This window comes from Molothrus ater, chromosome 16 (assembly GCF_012460135.2).
Source record: "Molothrus ater isolate BHLD 08-10-18 breed brown headed cowbird chromosome 16, BPBGC_Mater_1.1, whole genome shotgun sequence".
NCBI lineage: Eukaryota > Metazoa > Chordata > Aves > Passeriformes > Icteridae > Molothrus > Molothrus ater.
The window spans coordinates 2,016,055-2,040,042 of NC_050493.2; the positions used below are offsets into that span (position 1 = coordinate 2,016,055).

General features: G+C 51.8%; 1 protein-coding gene across 1 annotated transcript in view; it reads left to right on the forward strand.

The window, feature by feature from the left end:
• LOC118692511 (voltage-dependent T-type calcium channel subunit alpha-1H) overlaps nt 1-23,988 on the forward strand; it is a 111,204-nt gene that overhangs the window by 20,088 nt on the left and 67,128 nt on the right. Inside the window, 3 exon segments of the mRNA XM_036392387.1 lie at nt 8,377-8,469; nt 11,018-11,786; nt 16,452-16,867. Coding sequence (XP_036248280.1) covers nt 8,377-8,469; nt 11,018-11,786; nt 16,452-16,867 — 1,278 coding nt within the window.

Below are 23,988 nucleotides of genomic sequence, written 5' to 3' on the forward strand. Positions count from 1 at the left end.
AAACCAAACCAAGAGCAGAAAAAAAGCACAGCTTGCAGAAAAGTCTCAAGATTTCCACTCTAGAACATCCAGCAAAGCTGTCCCAAGGATGGGTGAGCACTTCCAGCTGCCAGAACTGAGATTTTAAAAGACGTTTCTTTCAGTGGGAGTGACCCTGAACTTCCCAGAGCTGGGACAGGTGACAGCAGGAAAACAGGGAAATGTCTCGTCCACCTCCCAAGGAGGAGTCAGACACAGAGAACCTGGTGCAAATAGAAAAATTAAAAATAATCAAGGGAATGGCTGTGTCCCTGAGTGCTGTAAAGGATGATAATTCCTTATGTAATCCTGAAAGTGATTCATGTTTTGCTTCCCCTCATTTGTTGTGCAAGAGGCTAATTCGTGTCTGTATTTGTTACAAAGGCACGTTCTGTGGCAAATTAGGTGAACTAATTAGCTTATTACAGACTAAATGAAAGGAGATGGAACCTAAATTAACTGTGAGGTTTGGCATGATATGAAGATCCCTTTATTGCACATGAATTCCAGCCCCGACAATCCGAGCAGTAATTACAGGTATTGTTGTCACACGGCAGATGATGAATTACCCACCTCAACCAAGTCCAATTTAATTGGAATTACTGACAGTCCCAGTGGAGCAGGCAAAACCTTCCCACCTCCCTGACCTGCAGCCTCGGGGTGGCCAGGCCTGAGTGCAGAAATCCCTGATAAATAAAAATGGATTGGGAAGCTGAAAGTTTGGCAAGAAGAGATGTTTCGGCTGCTTTGCAAAGCAGAGAAACTTTGAGTGGGTAATTTCACATAGGATTTGTAGGAAAGCAAGGCCTCTACTCACACTTTACTCCAGGGGTGATGCTTCTGGCACAAGTTGAAGGAAAAAGCAATCCCAGGCAGATGCAAGAGGAATGGTTTTCCCATTGGCTGCAGCACTGTCCAACGGCGCTGCTAATGCCTTGCTCTGCCCCCTCTGCTCCCCCACTCCCAGCAGATTTTGGGAAAGAATCAAAAGCTGGAATGGGAGGGAAAGGCCTGAGGTTTCCAGCTGTGCCCAAAGTCATTTTGGGGCTGTCACACTGGGTGCCTGTGTTTTCAGTGCTCATTGAGCAGAGGAATTTGGGATTCGGGACCAGAAGGAATTTTTTTCCTCCAGTGGCTCAGCCTTTAAATTGGAGAGTGTGTCAGCAACGCTTCTCTGTGCTGAATTTGGCAAGAAAGAGTTTGGAGCTTTTCATTCCCACTGCTTGGAGATGATGCTTTGTCACTCAACTCGAATCTGTTTTGGATCACCGAAAATATTTCCCTGGAAATGACGGGGTTTGAGCTCTGTTGCTGTTGCTTTTTTTAATTTGGTCAGCCAAATAAACAGCACTTGCTGCATTTGAAGAGCTCTCAGGCTGAATACCCCAGCTAAAAATATCCAGCCCTTTTCAAGCAGCTTGGAGCGTGCTTCCAAGAGGGATTTGTTGCCTTTGGAAAATCTTTGTTTTGAAGGTTGGGAGGAGTTGTCTCGTGTAGGGCAGGGCAGAGAGGCCACCCTGATGCCAGGAGTGGTCCCATGACCCGTGGGGGTGCTGGATGGAATTAAAACCTCCTGTAGATGGAGTTTGGGCTTCCAAACCTCTGGAGTTTTGGGAGAGTTTCATCCAACCTCAGTCGTGGATTCTTGTGTTTGGAGTAGGAAGAGGGGTCCTGCAGCAGAACCTGGAACCAGAGTCCAGTCAGGAGAGCAGAAAGCTGCTGGTTGTGAGGAACATCAACAATTGACCCAAGGGAATGGCTGGAGCTGAGCCAGGGAGGGTTAGGTTGGATTCTAGGGAAAGGTTCTTCCCCCAGAGGGTTCTGGGGCACTGGAACAACTCTTCAGGGAATGGTCATGGCCCTGAAGGCTCCAGGAGGGTTTGGACACCACTCCCAGGGAGGCCCAGGGTGGGCTTGTTGGGGTGTCAGGGTTGAACTCTGCTCCTTCCAGCTCAGGATATTCCATAAGTCCATAATTCTCACAGGGAAATCTCACTTTGCTTTGGTTGCCCCAAATCTGCTCTGTGACCTTTCCCATGAGCCAAAGGTGCAGCTCCTTCACCCTCATTTCCCGGCCTGATCCTCCCAGATCTGCTTTGGAATCAGTTGTAAAATCCCCTCAGCTGGGAGCACAGATCTCGGCCTGCTTTTCCTTCCCTTTCCCTCATGGCAAACCCTTCCTGTCCCAGATGGGCTCTGACAGAAATCTGGGGTTTGTGGGGCTCCCAAGGTGAGCAGTTAAACCCTTCCCTTTGCCAAGGGTCCTTTCACAATCCATGGGGACAGGGATCATCGTCAAACTCGGGAATATGGGCAGGGTGGGATTTGTTGGAGCAGCAGCTGAGGGAAATGAGGGAAGGTTTTGCTGTCAGATGAGGGCTTTGCATTGTTTAGTGTGAAACAACAATTCACCTTCCTTTGGAGCCAAACTGGGATTTGGGCTGGTTTTGATCCCAGAGCTACCATTCCATGAGGGTTGGGGTGACAAACAACAGCATCAGTGATGTGTCTGACTTCACCCCACACCTCAATTCCCACTTTGCTTCTCAAAATCCACCAGGAGCTGCCAGCACTGCCCTGGCATCGCGTTTATGGGACCAGATTTGGCAGGTCAGGAGCCCAAGACAGGGAAAGAAGCACAATTTCCTTTCCCCCATCGTTTAGGGCCACTTTTCAGAGCAGATTCCTGCTCTGCAAGGCTCAATTTATAAAGAAATGACAAGGCCTCGAAGTGAAAGGAAAAGCATCTGTTCAAAGGATGTTTCTCAATGTAATAAACCTGTTTTTCTGGCCACAGAGGTTCCTTAACGAGATGTTTCGGGAGGAAATAATTAAAATTGTGACGTTGGCTTCAAAAATAGGGATTTGATTATCTGCCAAGCTTGCTCTGCCTGTGCAATATTCCCTGGAATATTCACTGGGCAGTGCTTGGGAGCCAAATCCATGTTGCCCAAGAGGGTGAAATTCAGATAAGAGGCTTTCAGAAATAGAAGCTAAAGGCCTTATAAAACTTCCTGAAGCCATCAGGGTAATTAATAACTCTCACAATTTATAGCACTGGATCCCATCTTGATAAGTTTGATGAAAATAAAATATCAAAAAGCCTCGTAACAGAGCCAGGGGAATGAGGAGATAAAAACTAAATGACCCCAAACACTCATGGCCATGCTCAGAGTTGCTGTTGGGTTCAGGATAATTGATTTGGATGCAGATAATTCCCATTTTTTTCCCCCCAAAGGACTCAATTTAGGCCGAAGAAAAAGCGGCTGAGTGCAAATTAGAGGTGTCAGTCAAGATGAAGTCTTCAAATGTGGCTTTCTCTGGGTTTCCAGAGCATCTCCTGCCTCAGCCAGGCACTGAGCTCAGCCAGCAGCTGCAATCCTGGAATCAGAAGGAATTTCTGGTTGCCAGAGCTGCATTTTATCAGGATTTTAATAAGGGAGAGATGCTGATTTTGGGTGCCTGCTCAGGGAGGCTGACACTCCAAATGAAGTTTGTTCAAGTAATCAGAGCAGGGAAATCTTGCCACGAGACAGCTCCAGGCTGGAGTTTTGTGTGCCCTGTGCTGGGTTCTGATCTTCCCAGGCTCGCTCCACACGGCGCCTTTCCAACCTTCCCTCGACTGATCCATGGAGCTGGAGGTGGGTTTGGAGCTGCAGCTCTGGCACCAGCCCCTGGTGCTTTCTAGCAGCCAGGAATTCAGCCCTTGACTCGTGGAAGTTGGAGTTTGAACGAGGCTTTTCTCCCCCTGGATGATTCTTTTTGCTCTTTGTTATCTGACACTGGAGCAAAAAAAAAAAAAATATAAAAAACCCGTCCCGCTCTCTTGGAGTCGGCTGCAGCCAAGAACTTGCAAAGGTTTTGGCAGAGCTCAAAGGAAAGAGGGTTTATGATGAAAACTTCTCGACACAATAAAAGAAATCGTTCTGTGCAAGCTCTGAAGTGACCCCAGGAAAAGCAGTGTAAACCTGCTGCCTCCCTGGGAGCACTGAGGAGGTCTGAGTTAATTGCCAGCATCTTTAATCTCCATTTCCCTCGTGATTTTCACTCTGGAGTTTTAGATTGACTCTGATTAGCTTGCCTAGAAGATCTGATTCTGTCCCCAATTACTCTCCTATAAATCAGACGAGCATCTTTATTACAGCTGATGAAATTACTGTGGCATGAGCAGAGCAGGGGGATCAGAATCAGCAAAGACCTAAAAAAATTAAATCTGATTGGGTTTTGTCCACACTCATCCTGCTCCTGTGAGTCAGGTGCTCAGGGAGTGTTCAAGCCAAGCATCAGTGAAATCAAAACCTTTCTCTGTGTTCCCCTGAGGGAGTTTTCTGTTAAATTCTTGCACTGAGGGTAGAGAGAATTGGGCAAAACTGAGAGATTTATTGGCGTTAATGGGAGATAAATTATTTAACCCAACCCTGGGGAAAGGGGTAAAGAACTGGAGGAGCAGGGAAGGACCTGAGCATCACCCAGGAGCTGAGTGGGGTGAGAGGACAGCCCTGTTCTCCTGGCAAGGCAGAAATCTTTTCTCAGGCACCTCCTGTGCCCCAGGTGAGGAGCAGGAGCAGCACCTCCAGCACCACCCTGCCAATCATCTTAATTGAATCTCCCGGCACTGGCCCTGCAGCTGCTGATTTTCCTGTGCCTTGCACATCTTTCCCATCAAAGCAGAATTGGGAGCGAGTTCTCACCCTCTTATCTGGCTGACAAATAATTGTGGGTTGTGTTGGTGGGAGCCTTTGAACTGGAGCCTTTGGAGAGGCTCCTTAACGGGGCCCCGTGTGAACAAGCAGGGCTTGAGCAGCCTTTAATTACTGAGCAGGGATTGCCCAGATTGGGAAGCACCGGGAAAGGTGCTCCAGGGCTTTGGGAGACGTCCCTGGAGGGCTTGGAAGGGCAGTGAAGTGGATTAATCAGAGTGGGCATGAAGAGAGGAGAAAGTCCTTTCTCCTCGGTGGAACGAGCAAAGCAGTGCTGGGAAACCTCCCCGAGCTGCTGGTTCTGAGTCCATGGAATCCCACAGGGCTTTGGGCTGCGGAAAAAACCCCTCCAGTTTGGACAGGGACCCCTTCCACCCTCCCAGGCTACTCCAAGCCCATCCAAGCTGGCCTGGAACACTTCCAGGGACGGGAGCTCAGCTGCTCTGAGGGTGGGATCAGAGCAGCAAACCCTGCAGGTGCCCCAGTTTGGCTTCCAAAACCAGTTCAAGGCTTTAGCTGGGGGTTTATAGAGCAGCTGTTGGCAGGTCCTGGTGCTCTGGTTCCCGTCTCACCAGGGCCTTGCTGGGGATGTGCATTTTTCCTTGGATCAGGGAAAGATGACCTCGGGGAGTCCTTGAAATCCAGCGGGAATGAGGCTGGAAGGAGCCCAGCCCTTGCAGGTGCCTGTGCACATGTTGTCCTGCATTTCCCCAGAGCTTTGGGATTAAAAACCCTGCTGGATGTCTGGGAGCCTCCTCTTTTCCAGGAGAGCTGCTGCTGTTCCTGGATCCTGGCAGCCCAGGAATGAATCCCCCAACATGCCAAACACCACGACAGGCCCCAGAGGTCCCCTTGTCCCTCCTGCATCCCCCTGCTTTACCAATGAGCAGTAAATAACACAAATTCTGATTACACCTGGAATATTCAGAGAGCTTGGTGAGCATTTTTCACCCTCCAGAGGAGGAACAGGGGGTGTTGATTGATTCTCGTGGGAAATGCTGCCTCTCATGCAACAAAAATATCCCTGCAAGGGTTGGTGGGCCCTCAGTGCTGGCTCAGAAGCCCTCAGGTGACTCCTTTTTCTTTCTCTGTATTTAATGGGTTTAATCCATTGGATTTGAGGATTTCCAGCTAAATCCAAATCCAGTGTAGAGGTGCATCCCATATTTTTGGGGTCCCTGGGTTGGTTTTTCGTCCGTCAGTGGGAATGGCTGGAGAACCTTCTGAGCATCCAGAGGGAAGGGAGGGAGGGAGCCTGGGCAGCACAGAGGGAATAATTCCTGGGAAAGGGGCAGAGATTTGGTGTCACCTCCTGACGTGATCCCTCTGTTCTCTGTGACCCTACAAGGACTGCGGGAGGCTCAGCTGTGCACAGAGCCCTCACAGACACAGGACCTGCCCCAAAAGGACTTTGTTCTCTGTAAATGTGCTCAGGGAGAGGCAGGAAAGGGCAGGAGGAGTTTGATTGCTGTGCTGTTCCTCATGGATGAACACCCAGGCAGTTTAACCCCTTCCCACCCATGGGAATAACAGCACCAAGGGGAAAATGGGGACAAAAAGCTGCCCTGGATTGATCCTGGGGTAAATGATGGGTAAAGAATCCTCTGGGGTTTTGTTAAAGCTGTTTGTGGCAGGACAAGGGGCAGTGGTTTTAAACTGGCAGAGGGCAGGGTTAGATGGCATTTTGGGGGAGAAATTCTTCCTTGAGAGGCTGGAATGAAATTCCCAGAGAAGCTGTGGCTGCTCCAGCCCTGGGAATGTCCCAGGCCAGGCTGGATGGGTTTGGAGCAGCCTGGGACAGTGGGAGGTGTTCCTGCCATGGCAGGGATGGGATGGGATGGATGGGATGGATGGATGGGATGGATGGGATGGATGGATGGGATGGATGGATGGATGGATGGATGGATGGATGGATGGATGGATGGATGGATGAGCTCTGAGGTCCCTTTCCAACCTGAAGCATTCTGGGAAGCCAAGCTTTGCTGAGTGTTGTAATTCTCACAGCATTCTCATTCTCATAGCAGCAGTGCACCCCTCTGAGCTCTCACATTCCTAAAAACAAAATATCACCCACTGGAGGTGCTGGGGGTTGTCTCCAGGAGCTGCCAGTCCGTCTCCACAAGGTTCTGGTTTTCCAAAGGGCACAACCTCCTCCAGGAAGTGGAAAATTGAAATATTTAAGGCAGGAGGGGAAGGTACCACAAAGCTTTCAGGCAGGACATGGGATGGAGGTGTTTAAAAGTGATTTTGTGACTGGCCAGTCCTTCCTGCTGCTCTGAGTGCTGGCTGATCAGCGAGGGTGGGGTGTGGAAGAGCAGCTGATGGATGTGAGGAGGAGCAGCAGAGGTGGGAGCAGTTTGTGGAAGCAGCCGAGGTGTCAGACCTGATCCCCCTGAGCCTTTAACAGCCCTGACACAGGAAACAGCTGCAGGGACAAATTTCACAAACGATCTCCTCCTTGGCAGATGAGCTTGGTTGGTTTTAGCTGTGCTGCCTCCTCACTCAGTGGGGTGAACCTCCACGGGAGGAAGGTCAGAAGAATGCTGGGAGAACATCAGCATTTTGAATTGAGGGTGAGAAATCCCAAAGAGGCAGCAGCCCCGAGCTGCTCTCTGGGTTCTGATGGTTGTGTGAATGTGTGGTCGGGTCCTGAAGATCCTTATCCAGGAGTTTCCTTCTGTTCCTCGAGTAAAAAAAAAAATAAATCCGGGGAATTCATGGATTTGTGCCTCAGTTCCCTGCAAGGTTTTATTCACTGCTTCAGGGTTTATGGATCAGCTTTTGGGGACACGCCAGGCAGAAAATCCCCTACACCCCTTCTCTTCCCACAGCAATTCCTTCCCTGCAAACGTGGTTTAAATCAGGGATGATGCCACTGAAATTGTGGGGTTTCCCAAGGCCCCCCAGGCTCAGGTGGGGTGGTGATGGGGATGTCCCTGGGAGTGGGTTCTGACAGGAGCTCAGATTCTGATGGAAATTGCAGTTCCAGGGTGGAATTTCAGCTCTAGTAGCAAGCCAGCACTGGAAGTTTGGGGTATTTTATCTAAATAAAAAGTGTAAATTACGTGGCAGAGCTCGCTTTGCTGTGCACACAGCTTGGGTGGTGTTAATTAAACCCTCAGCTGCTTTTTTTAGTGGAAGGAAGGCTGAGAAAACGAGCCTTAAATCAAGTCTACATTTAATTAAAGCCTCTCTTCCATTCAGATGCTCTCCCACTATGATAGTGGTGGTGCAGTTGGAATGCTGAGCCAGGAGGAATCAACAAGGAAATTGCGTTTGCAGAAACAAAATCAAGTTAAAATGTGGGAATTTTCTGGGTTACATTACAAGAACAGCAGCTTGAGGTAAAACTCCAGATCTCTGCAGGGAAAGGAGTTGGGGTTTTTTTGGGGATTTTGATCCCTCCTTGGAATTCCTTTGCCTGAGAACCAGTGTTTCAGGTGGTTTATGTGAATGTTTCATGGTTTTAATTGTACCAGATTCCTGCAGGAACCTCAGGCCAGCCCTTTGGCCCCATTCCTTCTCTCTCAAACAAACTTGGGATGGATCCCAAGAGCTTCTGTGGAGGGATGGGTACCTGGCCCTATGGGAAAATGGATATTTAACAACTTTTGGGGTGACTTTTGTCCTCACACTCTTTTTCTCTGTCTCCCTGTAGGTGATAACCCTGGAAGGATGGGTGGACATCATGTATTACGTGATGGATGCACACTCTTTTTACAATTTTATATATTTTATATTGCTTATCATAGTAAGTATGACTTGGCGATTCTCCTATTCCTTGTCCTTGGGGGGGTGAAGTTGTTCCCTGTTTTTTTCCACAGGGAAGAGCCAGGCAGGATTCAGGATTTTCCCTCCCTCTTGCCTTCCCACTCTTGGTCTTCTCATCTGGACGTGTCTGTGCCCAAAAATCCAGATTTTTTTTCCTCCTTTACACTCCTCAATGTGCCAGAGGGAGCCTCATTTCTTTGGAGACCCCTCAAACTTTTCAATTTCACCTGGAACCCTTTAAATAATAACAATTCTCATAGCAGCACTGCACCTCTCTGAGCTCTCACATTCCTAAAATCAAAATATCACCCACTGGAGGTGCTGGGGGTTGTCTCCACGAGCTGCCAGTCCATCTCCACAAGGTTCTGGTTTCCAATACTGCCAGTCCATCTTCACAAGGTTCTGGTTTCCAATGCTGCCAGTCCATCTTCACAAGGTTCTGGTTTTCAAAGGGCACAAGCCCCTCAGGAAGTGGAAAAGTGAAATATTTAAGGCAGATGGGGAAGGTACCATGAAGATTTCAGGCAGGACATGGGAAGGAGTTGTTTAAAAGTGATTTTGTGACTGGCCAGTCCTTCCAGGTAACCCTGTCCTTGTCAGGGTGGGTTTGGAGGCCTTGGGAAGTCCAGCCAGTTCCCAGCAGGAGTGGGAAAACCTGGATCAGAGCAGGGTGAGAGTGCCCTGGAGCAGTCAGGGATTCCTGAGCTGGGGCAATGGGCCATGAGCAGAGATTCACACTCCACTCCACTGAGCTGTTCTCTCCAAGTGGATCCATGTGGAAAAGGCAGAAGGTGACTCCTGCCCAAGTCACCTGGAGCTGGGAAAGGCACCTCTGCTGCTCCTCTGGCAGCATCCAGGCTGATACTGCACTCTGGAGAGCAGCACCACAAACCATCTCCACACAGCTTCCCTGAGCATTCACCAGAAAATCCCAGGTTCAATCCATCCATGCCCAGGGCTGGCCCTGCCCTGAGGTCACTCCCTTTTCACCCCTCAGGGCACCAATTCCCTGCTGGGAACATTGGACATTTCCCTTCTGAGTGGTGAAAAATCACTTTGTGGGCTTCACAGCTGAGGGGAGGATGCAGCTTCAGGTCACATCACAGTCTTGTCCTTGGGACTCGATTTTGAGAACTTGGTGTCCCCCAAGAGCACATCAGCTCATCCAGAGACTGAATCAGCCCCTCAGGAGCACTGAGTGTCCTGGAGATGCTTTTCTGTGTCAGGGAGCCACAGGAGCACAAGGTCACAGATCCATGGGTCCTGACTGTACCCCCAAAATGATTTCACACTCTTTTGGGGCGTGAAATGATTGAAGAAGAGAAGAGGATGTTTCAAACCAGCACCAATTGGACTTGACATCGTCTTTCCCTACAGGCTGGCCAAATTTCAGGAAAAAATTCTTCACTGTAAGAGTGATTGGGCACTGGAATGGTCTGCCCAGGGAGGGGCTGGAGTCACCATCCCTGGATGTGATTAACAACAAGACCAAGAGGGGAAAATGTGGCACTCAGGGCCATGGTTTGGTTGATGAGGAGGTGTCGGGTCATAGGCTGGTCTTGATGATCCCAAAGGTCTTTTCCAAGACCTTGGTGAATTCCAAGACCTTTGTGAATGTCCAAAGCAACGTTGTGCTGGGCACTGTGTGTGTTTCCTACACCTGTGTTAGCAAATGTCGCTGCTTGGAGGAGGGGAGAGTGGAGAAGGCTGTTGCTAAAATCATTGATCGTGCTTCAGAGCAGATTTAGCAGCTCAGGCACACGTTGGCAGCACATTTGGCGAGCAGCCCCTGGGATTTGGCACGTTTGGAAATGCCAGGATTGCCAAGAGCTGCGTGTGGCAGTGAGGAGCTTCCCTCACTCTGTGCCATCCCTGCTTCTCGGGGCTTCTGCTGGTCACAGTGACCCCAAGATACCTTAGAAAGTCTCTTTTCCCAGCCCAGTGGTCAAAGGAGTCAGAACTCTTCAGTTCTTGGTCTCAAGGTTGTTTATTGTTTCTTATCTATAAAATTCTTTCTCTGGACTGCTGAGGCAGGACAGAGGCACACTGCCTGTCCCTGGGGAGGTGTTATCTTTTTATACTAAAACAAGTTTTATCTTTTTATACTAAAAACTACGTGTACAATATTTACCATAACTTCCCAATACCTATCACCTCTGTTAGACAGTGAGCTTCTACTCTAAACCAATCTAAAAGTGCCAACATCACAGCAGAAGATGGAGGTCAAGAAGAAGAAGGAGAAAGGCTGGACACACCAAGATTCCTCCATCTTGCCCCCTGAACCCCCATTCTAAAAACCCCAAAAATCGATTTTTCCACCTTGTGACAAACTATTTATTATTGTACTTACCCTTTCATACCTTGCAGCTCCTCATATAAGGTTGGTAACTTTTTCCATGGATCATAATCGAAGTCCCAGGCATCTTGGGCTCTGTGCCAGGGTCTCTGAGCCCCCTGGCATGGTCCTGGCAATCCAGGACAGCCTGAATTCCGACACCTGCTGACTCCCTCCCCTGCTCTCCCCACAGGTTGGCTCCTTCTTCATGATCAACCTGTGCCTGGTGGTGATTGCCACCCAATTTTCAGAGACCAAGCAGCGGGAGAACCAGCTGATGCAGGAGCAGCGGGCGCGCTACCTGTCCAACGACAGCACCATCGCCAGCTTCTCAGAGCCGGGCAGCTGCTACGAGGAGCTGCTCAAGTACATCTGCCACATCTTCAGGAAGGTGAAGAGAAGGACCATCCGCCTCTACAACAACTGGCAGAGCAAACGCCGGAAAAAAGTCAACCCCAACAGCAGCGGCGGCGGCGGGCAGAGCCAGCGGAGCAGGAGGAGAATCACCTCCATCCACCACCTGATCCACCACCACCACCACCACCACCACCACCACTACCACATCAGCAACGGGAGCCCGCGGGCGCCTCGTGCCAACCCCGAGCTCTGCGAGCTGGAGCTGCAGGTGATGAAGCCGGGCCGGCAGCTGATGCTGCCGCCGCCCAGCTCGCCCAGGCCGCAGGGCCCCGCCGGGGCCGTGCACAGCATCTACCACGCCGACTGCCACGTGGAGGGGCCTCCCGGGGGCTGCAGGGCCGCCAGCAGCCCCGTGGGCAGCAAACTGGGCAGCCAGGGCAGCATGAACTACCCCACCATCCTGCCCTCGCCCGGCGGCAGGGCCGGCTCTGCGGCCCTGCCCAAAGGGAAGAAGAACGGGAATTCTCCGGCGGCCGTGGGGAACAGCCCTGGGAGTTTGGGCCTGGACTCGTACGGGAAGCTGCAGCAGCTGGTGGGAGAGCATGGTAAGGGCAACAGAGCTGGGGTTTATTTGGGAGAAGGGCAAATGGCTCCAGAGTTGAGGTTTTAATGTGAGGTGCTGAGGGTTGGGATGGCTGGGAGTGTGCTGTGGGACAGGTAAATCCTGCTGGAGGCCTCTTTGCTGTGGTTACAAAATCAGGGTTTGAGCTCTCGTGTGCTTTGTGATATCCTGGATGCGCTCCCACTCTTCCCACCCAATCCCGGAGCTCTGCAGCCCCTGGGATTACACCTGCAGTGGATGCTGGAGCTCCAGCAGAGAACCCCCAGGGGCTGGGAGATGGTGCCTTGAAAAGGATGAGCAGGTGGAATCTGCAGGAGAAGCATAAGATAAAGCAAACTGAGGCGTTTAAAACAGGCAGGCACTGAAAGAACTCGAACGAGACACTTCCAGTTCTGCTCTGCTGGGCCCTGGAGCCTCTGAATCTCTTTTTGGCAAGGAGGAGCAGCAGTTTCAGTGCTCAGAGGACGTGTGGAGGGCAGGACAGGAGCAGAGCTGCGCATCTCAGGTTTTCCCTGTGTGCAGAAGAAATGTGGAACTGAGTTTTGCTGCAGATTTGGGGCTCCATTCAATCTGGGGAGCATTTTGGGGAACAGTTCAGTGCCTCTGTCCCATCCTCTCTGCACAGATGCAGCCACCCCAGCACAGCCAGGGAGGTTTTATCTCCCCTCACATATAAATCACCCACTGGAGCAGTGATTACACGCAACACTTGGATTTCTATTTTATAAAATGTTTTTCCAGTCCTCGTGGCTGGAGCTAAAAGCTGCAAAATACTCTTAAGCCCTCCAACAGTGAAAAGTCACAAAGATCCAGCTTCTATTTTTTAATCTCTTTAAGCCAAACTCGTCATTTGGTTTTTTCAATGCCTGTGTTTTCCAAAACTGTTTATTTGCGTCTGCATGGACACAAATATTTACCCTGGTGATGGATGTGCTGAAAAAATACCAAGCCTGGCTTTGAGGGGGTCACAGGAAAGCTTGCTTGACAGAGAGTTCGGGAGGCTTGCCTTTGTTAATTTTGTTGTTTTTAAGGACCACACAAAAGGGTAAAAGTGGATTGTTTATAGAAACTGCCTCGGGCAGACGCTTCCGAACGCTCGGGAGCTTGGCACGGGGGGCAAGGTTACTGCCAACAGTTCTGTTGTTCAGCAAGGACTTTTTATAAATCACTGCTTCATCCTTAGCTGTGCCAATTAGTGAAGGTTTTTAGGAGAATGCGTTTTTACCTTGAGATAAAAACCCAGGCTCTGCAGAAGGCTGGAATTGGGGAAGAAAGGAGCAGGAGAGCTGTTGAAATCAGAGGTTGGATCCTCCTGCTTGCTGCTGGGGTCCTTTTTAGGAGAAGAAAGGCCCAAATCTCGGTCCCGACTGTGACATCCCCGAGCCAATTCGGTGATTTAGGAGATTTTCCTGCAGCCTGGGGTGGTTCTTTGAAAGCTGGGATTAGATTGAGTTGTCATTAATAATGCAATTACAGTGTCCTCTTTCCACAGAGGGATTTCAGCCCAGAGGATGCCAAAATGCTTTAAACAAATCTCCTGGAATTGTTTTGTCTCTTCCAGAAGTGTGCTCACAGCTGGGAAGGGCTGGAAGGTGGGGAGAGGCTGTTCATCCATCCCCTGAGGGAAACGGGCTGGGGAGGGATTCGGGGCAGACCTGGAGACCTTGTGAGTGCCCAGCTCTTCCCTTCCATGGATCTGCCTCTTTCCAGGCCCTTCTTCCCTCTCAGCCACTCCTGCAGGGCTGGGTCAGGGTCACTTCTGCACCAGGAGTGATGGATGTGACTTCCAGGGGTTCTGGATGTGACTTCCAAGCTTTGGGATGATCTTTTAGCACCAGAGTGGAGCTCTGCCAGGCACAGCCCCCAGTTCCCATTCCTCCATCCCTAAAACTCAGCAAAGGAGCCACGAGCAAGAATACCAAGCTCTCCCAACCCTCCCTCAGCCTTTTTGGGGAAACAAAGAGTTTTTAATTCTCTCTCTTTTTTCCCAAGCCAACAAGCAGAGCGTGTTCAGTGCAAGACTTGTGCAGGGAGAGCACAGAAGTGCTAATTGAGAGCTTTAAGGAGCATTAACAGCCCGGGCTCTCCCAGCCCCAGCTGGAGGCCAGGTTGGTGTCTGCTGGGAAGGATGCAGTGGTGGGAGAGAGCATTCTCCTGCCTCTTTTGTTGTGGATTTGAAGAGCTCCGAGTACAGCCTGTTCCCCGTGTTCCCGTGCCCTGCAATGCTGGAGGTTATTTTAGCAGGCAGCCAAGGAGACTCTGGTATTTTGAAGACATCTGCGGCGCCAGGGCTTTTCATATCATTTTTAACACTTTGATAGCATTAAAAGCCATCTGGCAAACCCCCTGCCTGTGCTGCTGCCGGGGCTGGGCTGAGCCTTCTCCCCCCTTGGCTCAGTCCTGAGCAGGAGCACTGTGCAAGGGGCAAAATATTCCTGATCCTGGCTGTGGCTGTGACGCAATGCCCAGGAGCCAGGCCCGTCCTCCAAGGCCCTTCTGAAGGCCACTGATACCCACGTGACATTCAGGCCAGGAAAATGTGCTTTGACTCTTGTCACATCCTGGTTTCCAGCGAAGGGATGCGTTGGCTTGGTTTGGAGCTGGGGCTGGAATCAGCATTCCTGCTGGGTGAGCTCCAAGCTCCAGGGCCCAGAGCCAGGAGCAGCCACTGCTTCAAAACTGATCCAAGTGGTCGCCATCCCACCTCCAGACAGGCACCGCGTGGATGTGGCACTTATGGATGTGGTTTAATGGACTTAGAGGTGAGCTTAGAGGTCTTTTCCATGGTTCTGTGAGAGGGGAAGATTGTCCCTTTGCCTTATGTCCCTGAATCGCAAGGAATTGATGCTGTAATGGAATTCTGTGGGAAGCATCCTGTGCTCATGCCATTAATATCTGGTTGCTAAATATAAGGAGACTGAGAATAAGGTTCCTAAATATGAGGAAACTTAAGGACTGGATTCCTAAATATGAGGAAATAAAATCTGGGTGCTGTTCCACCCAAATCATCCCACTTACTCTTGTCCCTGTCCTTCCATTCCCTGGCTCCAGGACAGCCAGCATTTCTCCTCACACCACAAAACGTGTTTGATTTTAAATCCCCCTGAAGGCTCAGCCCTGTGCCTCAGGCAGCGAATCCACCTGAGCTTTATTAAAGGCTGAAGGAGACAGAGGGGACCCGGTGACTCTCTGAGCTGTGATCCCAGCAGCCACCTTTGGTCCCTTCTCCCTCTCCCTCCTCATTAGGAACTAAATGGCAGTGGTGGCTAAATTGGGTGGAACAGCTTGATAGCGCTCAGAGATCGTTAGTGATGGGAGCTGCCCAGGCATAATCAGGAATAATGGAAAGGGAGGGATGGCACCGTCACTCTTCCCTCAGCCCAGGACACAAAATGAGGGCCACACTCCATGGAGAGCCCGTGGAGGGGGTAGAAGGTGGGAAAAGGGACCAAGAGGGAGAAATGAGGCAACCACCAGAGCTGCCTGAGAGGATAGAGGGATGGAAGGTGTTTTTAGGGTCTGGGGAATAATTCCTGTGAGGAGCAGCTGTGGTGGCTCAGCCTGGAGAAAAGGAGGCCTGGGGGGGACCTTGTGGCTCTGCACAACTCCCTGACAGGAGGGGATGACTGGGGGAGGTCGGGCTCTGCTCCCAGGGAACAACAGGACAAGGGGGAATGACCTCATGTTGGCATGTGGTGGCTCATGGTGGCTCCCAGTGTGAGTGGCTCTTGGTGCATGGTGGCTTTTGGTGCACAATGTCTCCTGACACTTGGTGGCTCTTGGTTGCCCATGGTGGCTTTTGGTGCACGATGGCTCTCAGTTGTGTCTTGCAGTGGCTCATGGCCCACGGTGGCTCTCGGTGTCTGGTGGCTCTCAGTGGTGTCTCACGGTGGTGGCTCTCAGTGGCTTATGGCACATGGTGGCTCTCAGTGCATGGTGGCTCTTGATGGTGTCTCTCAATGACTCTCAGTGGCCCTTGGTAGCTCTCAGTGGCTCACGGTGACTCTCAGTGTCTGGTGGCTCTTGGTGGTGTCTCATGGTGGCTCTCAGCAGTGTCTCATGGTGACTCAGTGCATGGTGGCTCGCAGTGGTGGCTCTCGGTGCATGGTGGCTCTCAGTGGTGTCTCACAGTGGCTCTAAGTGCATGGTGGCTCTCAGTGGTGGCTCTCTGGTGCATGGTGGCTCTCAGCAGTGTCTCAGAGTGGCTCTCAGTGGTGGCTCTCAGCAGTATCTCATGGTGGCTCTCAGTGGTGTCTCGGTGTCTCACAGTGGCTCTTGGTGCATGGTGGCTCTCAATGGTGGCTCACAGTGTCTGGTGTCTCTCAGTGGTGTCTCTTGGTGGTTCTCAGTGGTGTCTCTTGGTGGCTCTCAGTGTCTGGTGTCTCTCAGTGGTTCTCTTGGTGGCTCTCAGTGGTGGCTCTCAGTGTCTCTCAGTGTCTGGTGTCTCTCAGTGGTGGCTCTTGGTGTCTCACAGTGGCTCTCGGTGCATGGTGGCTCTCAGTGGTGTCTCTCAGTGGTGGCTCTCAGTGGTGTCTCTTGGTGGCTCTCAGTGTCTGGTGTCTCTCAGTGGTTCTCTTGGTGTCTCACAGTGATGTCTCTCGGTGTCTCTCAGTGTCTCTTGGTGTCTCACGGTGCCCTTGCCCCGCAGGTCTCTGCCGGACGCCCAGCCGGCTGTCGGGGCTGAGCGCGGCCGGGGCCCTGCCCAGCGCTGGTGGCCCCGGGCTGAGCTGCGAGCTGCAGGACTGTCCCTTCTGTGCCAGCCTCCTGGACGACCCCGAGTTCGCCCTCAGCGACTCCGACAGCAACGGCGACTCCGACAGCAACGGCGTCTACGAGTTCACGCAGGACCTGCGCCACGGGGACCACCGGGACCAGCTCCAGCAGCAGCGGGGCAGGAGGAGGAGGAAGAAGAAGAAGGCCAAGGAGAGGAACAAGGTGGTGAAGCTCTGGAAGGCGTTTGGCACCAAACTCAAGAGGATCGTGGAGAGCAAGTACTTCAACCGCGGGATCATGATCGCCATCCTCATCAACACCCTCAGCATGGGCATCGAGTACCACGAGCAGGTGAGTGACCCCTCAGGGTTTGGGGTTTGGGTGCTCCTGCAGAGTGGTTTGGGGGTGGCTCTAAAGCGGTGTCAGGAGGAACGAGGATTTCTGTGGTTGGAAACAGGACTGAAAATGATCCCATGAGGAGCAGGAGAAGCCTTTGGGGTGTGAGACACCTGGAAGTGCTGCTGGGGTGTGCAGAGCTGAAATGTGTGTGTTGGATGTGTCTGCTCAGAGCCTGGCTTCTCGTTGGCTGGGAATTATTCATACAAGTAGGAATTTTTGTAGTGGAAATACCTTTGGTCTGATGGTTGTGCTGGAGATAACCCAGGCAGAAATTTCTTCTTTGATCTAGAGCTTCAAATAAGACTTAAACTATCAGGCAATACTAAAAGCAACAAAGAAAAAGAAATTAGGGTGTCCCTGAAGGCTCCAAACCCTTTAATTTGCTCTCACAGGGTGTGAGTAGGACTTTATTGAAGTTTTTGGAGGGGGGGAAGAGGAATGGTGCTGTTCTTCCCAGTGCTGGGATGGCAGGAAGCTGAGCAGGAGCTGAGGACAGCTTGGAACTGGAGGGGCTGTGCCATGAGAGGGAGCTGAGACAGGAGAGCATCTCCACCTGGTCACCCTGGCAAAGTTCTGTTCTTCTGGGCTTTTCTTGCTTGGAAAAATTGGGGATTTTCCGCTGTTTTGTCAAGGTGTGCTCGGGAATTTCTCATGTCACCTCTGTGTCAGGTGCAGGAAACGCATCCCAACGAGGCCAGGTCTGCTTTTCTGGGATCAAAGGAATCCAGTGCTTCCCCAGAACCTTCCCTGCAGGGTCATGACCAGGTCAGGGTTATTTTTAGAGCTGCTCCTCCTCTCTTCCATGGTCTGTGTGTTTGGGAATGAGGAAAGGCAGAGCAGCATAATCTACCCAAAGGCAGGACAAGAGAGAGGCTCTGCAGCTCCTTCTCCATCATTTCCCAGGATTAAGCACTGCTCAGGACCATGACAAAAAACCCTCTGGAGTGCTGCTATTTCATTTTCTCTCCACTCCTGTGCTTTAACCTCCCCTATTTTAGGCTGAGACTTATTTTCTCTCCAAAAAAAAAAAAAAAAACAGGACTCAGCTAAAACAACCTCAACCGTGCAACGACAAATCAGAATTACAGCAAAGTGTCCAAACCCAGCAGAGATTGAGCTGTCCCTGTCAGCTCCCTGTTGAATCCTGCTTCGTTGTTCCACGAGAAGTTCTAAAATTGGGAAATACACCTTGTCAGTGGCTTCTGAATAGGCCATTCATCCCTCATTTCTGCATGGATACTCTTTTGTCAGGCAGATACAGCTTTGTCAGCCCTTGGATTTTGCCGTGATGGGAGCTTGGGGAAAACCTGAGGCAGGCAGTAGGAGAAAATCCAGGATCACATGGAGTGTGTCCCCAGTCAGTCCCATAAAAGCGAATTGGGATAATTACAGCCTTGCTGCTAACAAAGGAGAGCTGTAGCTGGCTGGCTTTTATTGGATTTTACCTTGTAAAAGCTTGGCTTTAGGGCATCTCAAAGCCAATGGCAATAAAGATTCCGAAGCTTTTTGGCTGCGGAGTGGCAGATCCCTGCCAGCTCTGCTCACAGGCACTGCCCAATAAAAGGGGAGGAAAATGGAAGTGAAACCTGGAAAAGGTCTCCCACGTGCCTGGGACACTGGGATAATGAGGTGCAGAGTGTCAGAGCCCAGCTTGGTGACACCTCACCTCCCAGTGGTGTCCCAGGGGCTGAGGGACTCTCCAAATCCAACAGGAAACTTCTCTGGGTTTTGGCACAAAACTCTGTGGCCTCTGTGGGCAAAGTGAGGGGGGATTTGGGAGCCCCCCTCGTGTGAGGATTGGCTGCAAGGCTGGGGTGGGGCTGGTTGGTGTGGAGAGCAGGAGGAGGTGTCTGGGCACAGGGCCCCAGAGGCAGAGCTGGGCTCTGGGGTGGAGGGAGGGGGAATGGCTCCCTCTGGGGCCATGAGCCTGACAGGAACAGCAGTGGGATCACAGCTGGCTGGGGCCTGCCCAGCACCTGCCCCCAGAGTGTTCCAGGCGGGAAGTTCTGACCCTCTCCAGGCTGGAACCAGGTGCGGGTGTTGCCGTTGTTGTCTTCTCCATCCTGCCCAATCCAGAGGCCATTTCCCGTTTTAAAGGGACTTAGGAGCTGCTCTGTGGCTCTCCTCTGTTTCCCTTGCTGTTCCAAGTCACTCCCAGAGCAGTTTTTAGGGAATCCAGGGGAGCCTGTGCTCTGCTGGTGGCAGCATGGGAAGGGCTCTGCTGGATCCCTGCAGAACACAACCACAGAATCCTGGAATGGTTGGAATTCTAAAGTTCATCCACTTTGCCATGGGCAGGGACACCTTCCACTGTCCCTGGCTGCTCCTATCCAACTTGGCCTTGGACACGTCCAGGGATGGGACATCCACAGCTTCTCTAGGAAACCTGTCCCACCAACACTTCCCAACATTTCTGCAGAGTGAAACAGCTTCAGCAGCTTCTCTGCTCTTGACTTTCACCACTTTTTTTAGGCCATTGTCCCGTTGGATCAAACTGCAAACAAAGCAGAGCAGCAGCCCCAGGGAAGCCCATCCCAAACTTTAGTGTCCATAGGGAAATGCCCAATCCCTTTTATACAATTTACTCCTGGCTTCTTGCTTTTTTTTTTTTTTTCTTTTTTTTTTTCCTTTTCCAACTTCTCTGTAGTCCCCAGTGGCTTTGCAGGTAGATGGACACAGAAAATCGATTTTTATTGAGCCAAAGCCTCAGTGCTGTGTGTGTGGGGAGGGTGAGGGGTTCTGAGGGGAGATGGAGCAGGGCTGGCTGGTCCTGCTGCTGTTCCTCCTCTCATCCTGGGACGCGGCAGAGCTCTGCAGAGAAGTCTCACGGAGCCCTCTTGAGGCAGTGGAGCATCATTGTCCAGCTCTGCTGGATGAGGTGGAAGGTGCCAGGACTGGAGGCAAAACCCTCCTGGCTCCTGGGACTTCTTTGATTTTGGAACCACAGAACATCCTGAGTTAGGGGAGACCCACAGGGACCATCCAGCCCTGCAGAGACCCCCCCAAAAACCCCACCCTGGGCATCCCTGGAGTGGTGTCCAAGCCCTCCTGGAGCTCTGGCAGCCTCAGGGCTGTGCCCATTCCCTGGGGAGCCTGGGCAGTGCCAGCACCCTCTGGGGAGGAACCTGCCCCTGAAATCCAACCTGACCCTCCTGTGGGACAGCTCCATGCCATTCCCTGGATCCTGTCAGAGGGAGCAGAGATCAGGAGGAGCTGGGGTTGTACTGCCACGGCCTCGGGTGCTGCCTCCACACAAAGAGAGCCCTGGCCTCACCCAGGGCCCCTCAGGACTTCAGTCTGTGTTTTTGTGGGAATGTGAAATTCCCACCAGTCTGCTCACCTGGCTGCTCCTGGCTAAATGGCACCACTCCCTTTGGTGCACAGAGTGAGTCATGGAACCATGGAATGGTTTGGGTTGGAGGGGACTTGAAACATCATCATCATCATCTCATTCCTCCCCACCATGGCAGGGACACCTTCCACCATCCCGGGGGGCTCCAAACCTCATCCAGCCTGGCCCTGGACACTGCCAGGGCTCCAGGGGCAGCCACAGCTGCTCTGGGAATCTGTGCCAGGGCCTGCCCAGGGGAGGATCTCTCCCTAACACATATTCCAAAGCATTGTTCCAAACCCTCCAGGGGACCCTGTCCCGTGACAGCTCCTGGGGAAGGTGAGGAGACCCCAGAACTGCTGTGCAGAGCTTTTCTCAGGGCAGCACAGCCCCTTGGTGGCAGGAGATCAGGGCAGCTGCTGATGGGAAGTGTTTCCTTGGCATTCCAGGCACTGGGAGCAGTCAGACCCTGCCCAGGACATCCTCAGGGTCCAGAGCCAGCTCCACCTGGGACATGGCTGGGAACTCAGAGGTTCCAGGGTGCTGTTCATTAGCAGCAGCACAGCTTGGATTTCAAAGGTTAATTGCCTGCTGTGGAGTCCTCCCTGGGTTTTTTTTTCCCCCCCTTCCAGTGCTGTGTTTATTTACATATTTTTTATTTATTTATTAATTTATTAATCCATCCATCCCCAGCACAAGGAGCGCTCCCGCGGATGAGGAGAGCCAAGTACAAAGAGAGAGGCAATCCTTGCATTAATCTTCCAGGCCATTTCAGAACATTGGATGAGTTTTGTTCTGCATTCATTGCAGCTGACAGCTCTCCAGAGGATCTGAGAATGTGCCATGGCACTGCAGCACTGAGCAGGGAGCAGGGCACTCCAAAGGCACCACCTTGGGCTGGTGGCCTGGGATACCTGGCACAGGGATCCCGTCCCAGGACGTTCCCAAGTGGAAAACTGATTCCTTTTTGCCCCAGAGTCAGCATCTCTGAGTGCTCTGAGGAAATAATTGCTGCTCCTTCGGCCTGCCTCGATTCCCAGCTCTGGGATTATCCAGGAGAAGGACAGGAGAGGTGCTGGTGTGGTCCCTGCAGAGGGAAATGATCCACGAGCCCCCCACTCAGCTTCCCAGAAGAATTCACTGAAGGAGCTGTTGATACTTGTAATGATCCCACATAAAAAGCTCCATTTACATCAAATGGCACTAGAAACGTTATTTTATATTCTCTCCTCAGCAGAGAAGTACAAATTAGTATTTGTTCCAAGCTATTGCTGTTCAAAGAGCTTTTAATTGCTTTTCTGATCCCTCATCCATGGCATGTTTCGTTGGGAGCAGCTGCCTTTGGAGCAGGAGCTGACCTTGAGGTGCACCCAGTGGTCCGTGGCTTGTCAGAGCGAGAGGAGTGTTGGTTTTGAGTAGAACATTTCATTATTCTGGAGTAAAAGTCATTCTGTGTGATTGAAGGCAGCGCTCGCTCCAGCAGTGACGTCCTGCTTTAGCGTTTGTCAATTTTGGCTTGAAAAATTGGTTTGGCATGGAAAGCTCAGCACTTACTCAGAAAGCAGAGCAGGATTTTTCAGCAGTGTTTGAAGCAAATTGCTGAAATTCCTTTTGAGTTGTGACTCAATAAAATACTACCCTGAGCTGAGGTTCATGCTTTCAGCTGGCAAAACTTCTTCCCTTCTCCAAATTTTTGCAGGATCCAATTTTCAGGACCTCACACACTGGCAGGATTTGAGGCAAAGTGATTCCCCCAGCCCAGACTGGGATGTGAAAAGTCAGCCCAGTGTGTTTGTGGCTGTGGTAGGAATGGTGTGAGACTCAGGAGCGCTTTGGGCTGTGTTTGGGCTGTGCCAGCTGCACTCTGAGCTCTCCCTTCCCTGCTCCCTCTCAAGGTCCCAGCAGTGAGAGGACAGCTCTCCCCAGGCTGGATCACTGGAGAACGTATCAGTGATGGAAATTCAGCTTTTTCCACAACTTGGGGACAACCTGAATCTGTCCCCACCTCAGGCAAGGGCTTTTCCTAGGGAACTTTGGGAAGAAAGGGATGTTTTCCATCTTTTGTGCCCAGAGATGTTTTTATTGCACATCCAGGCCCTCTTGCCGTCAGGTCAGCATCAGGTTGGGGATGCCCCCTGAGCAGAGCCAGCAGCAGCTCCCACGGGGAGATTTCCACCTGGGAGTGTCATTCCCACCTCAGAGGGAATCAGGGATCACAGGCAGGGCAGCAGGAAGTGCTGGCAGGGAAAATCCAGGTGTCCTGGCTCGCTGCTGGACCATGGTCATGGATAAACCATGTCCTTCCACACAGAGCCTCCTCTCTCCCCCTTTTCTCCAATTTAAGGGCTCCTCCCCTGCTCTGTTTTCCTTCTCTTGGGATATTTTTTTTTACTATATAAGGGAAAGAGATCCCAGAGATCCTTCCCTTCCTGGGCCTTGGAGCAGACAGGAGCAGCACCTCGGCAGAGCAGGGCTGAGGCCATAACTCCCCCCAGTGCAGAGCCTGAGCACGGGGGGCTTTGCTTGCTCTGGATGCGCTCATCAGCCATGGGAATATCCCAAAATTCCCGGTGGAACTGCAGGAACGTTTCCCAGTGCTTGCTTCCCCTCACTTGTGCCATCAGGTGTTGTTTCTGGTGAGGGGTTGGGACAGAAGGTGACAGTGACAGGCAGGTGACAGAGACAGCTTTCCCTGCTGCCTGCAAACTGGGGATGAGCTCGGTCCCACAGCATGCAGGAGCCCCCAGATATGGGGTTTTTTTTTCCATCTGGATCCATCCCCAGTGCCCTGATCCCACACAGCCCCACTGCAGAGCCCCGGGGTGGCACGGGGCAGCTGCAGCCAGGACGTTTGAGTTCCAGCAGGTAAAATAAACCCAGCAGCATCCAGCCCCCAGCAGGAGAGCAGAGCGCTCCTGGCAGCTGCATTCCATCAGGAATGTGTGGAAATCCCAGCCAGTCCCTGGTGCTGGGACAGGGGCTCTGATGAGCTCCAGGCCAGGCAGGGCTGGCACCGTGCAGAGGGACACGGGCTTGGAGTGACTTGCACACCACAGCGGGGCTTTTGTTGGGTCTGTTCCTTCTGCTGCCAGCCAGATCTGTGCTTTTCATCTGGGACTGGCTTTGGGAGAGGGAGGGTGAGGGTGGCTTGGAGCAGGGGAGCAAATCTGTGTTCCACAGGTGACAAAGGACGAGTTCCAGGCACAGCTCTGGGGTCTGCCCGGTGCCAGCTGTGATCAGGGAGCCCAGAGATGTCACAGTGCCCAGCAGGTCCCTCCAGCAGCTCCCATCCTCACAGGAGCCTCCAGGAAAAACAGGGAGAGCAGAGAGGGGATTGTGAAAGGCTGAGGCAGAAAAGCTTTGGCGCCTTGGGAAGCAAGGAGTGGTTTGGGTTGACACAGGAAGGATGAAACTGCTGGAACACCATCAGCTGAGGATGTTTCTGCATCCATCTTGTGTTTCCTGGGATTTTTTTTTGTTCCCTGAGACCAGGATTGCAATGTGCTCTGTGCCAGGTGGGATTTTAGGAAATATTTCTTCACTGGAAGGGTGGTTAAACACTGGAAGGGGCTGCCCAGGGCAGTGGTGGGGTCACCATCCCTGAAAATGTTGGAAAAATCAGTGGATGTGGCATTTCATGATGTGGGTTAGTGGTATGTTGATGACCTTGGAATTCTTTTCCAGTTTTAGTGACTTTGAGTTATTGCAAGGAGTGATAAAATTGGGAATGGGAACAGAGCCT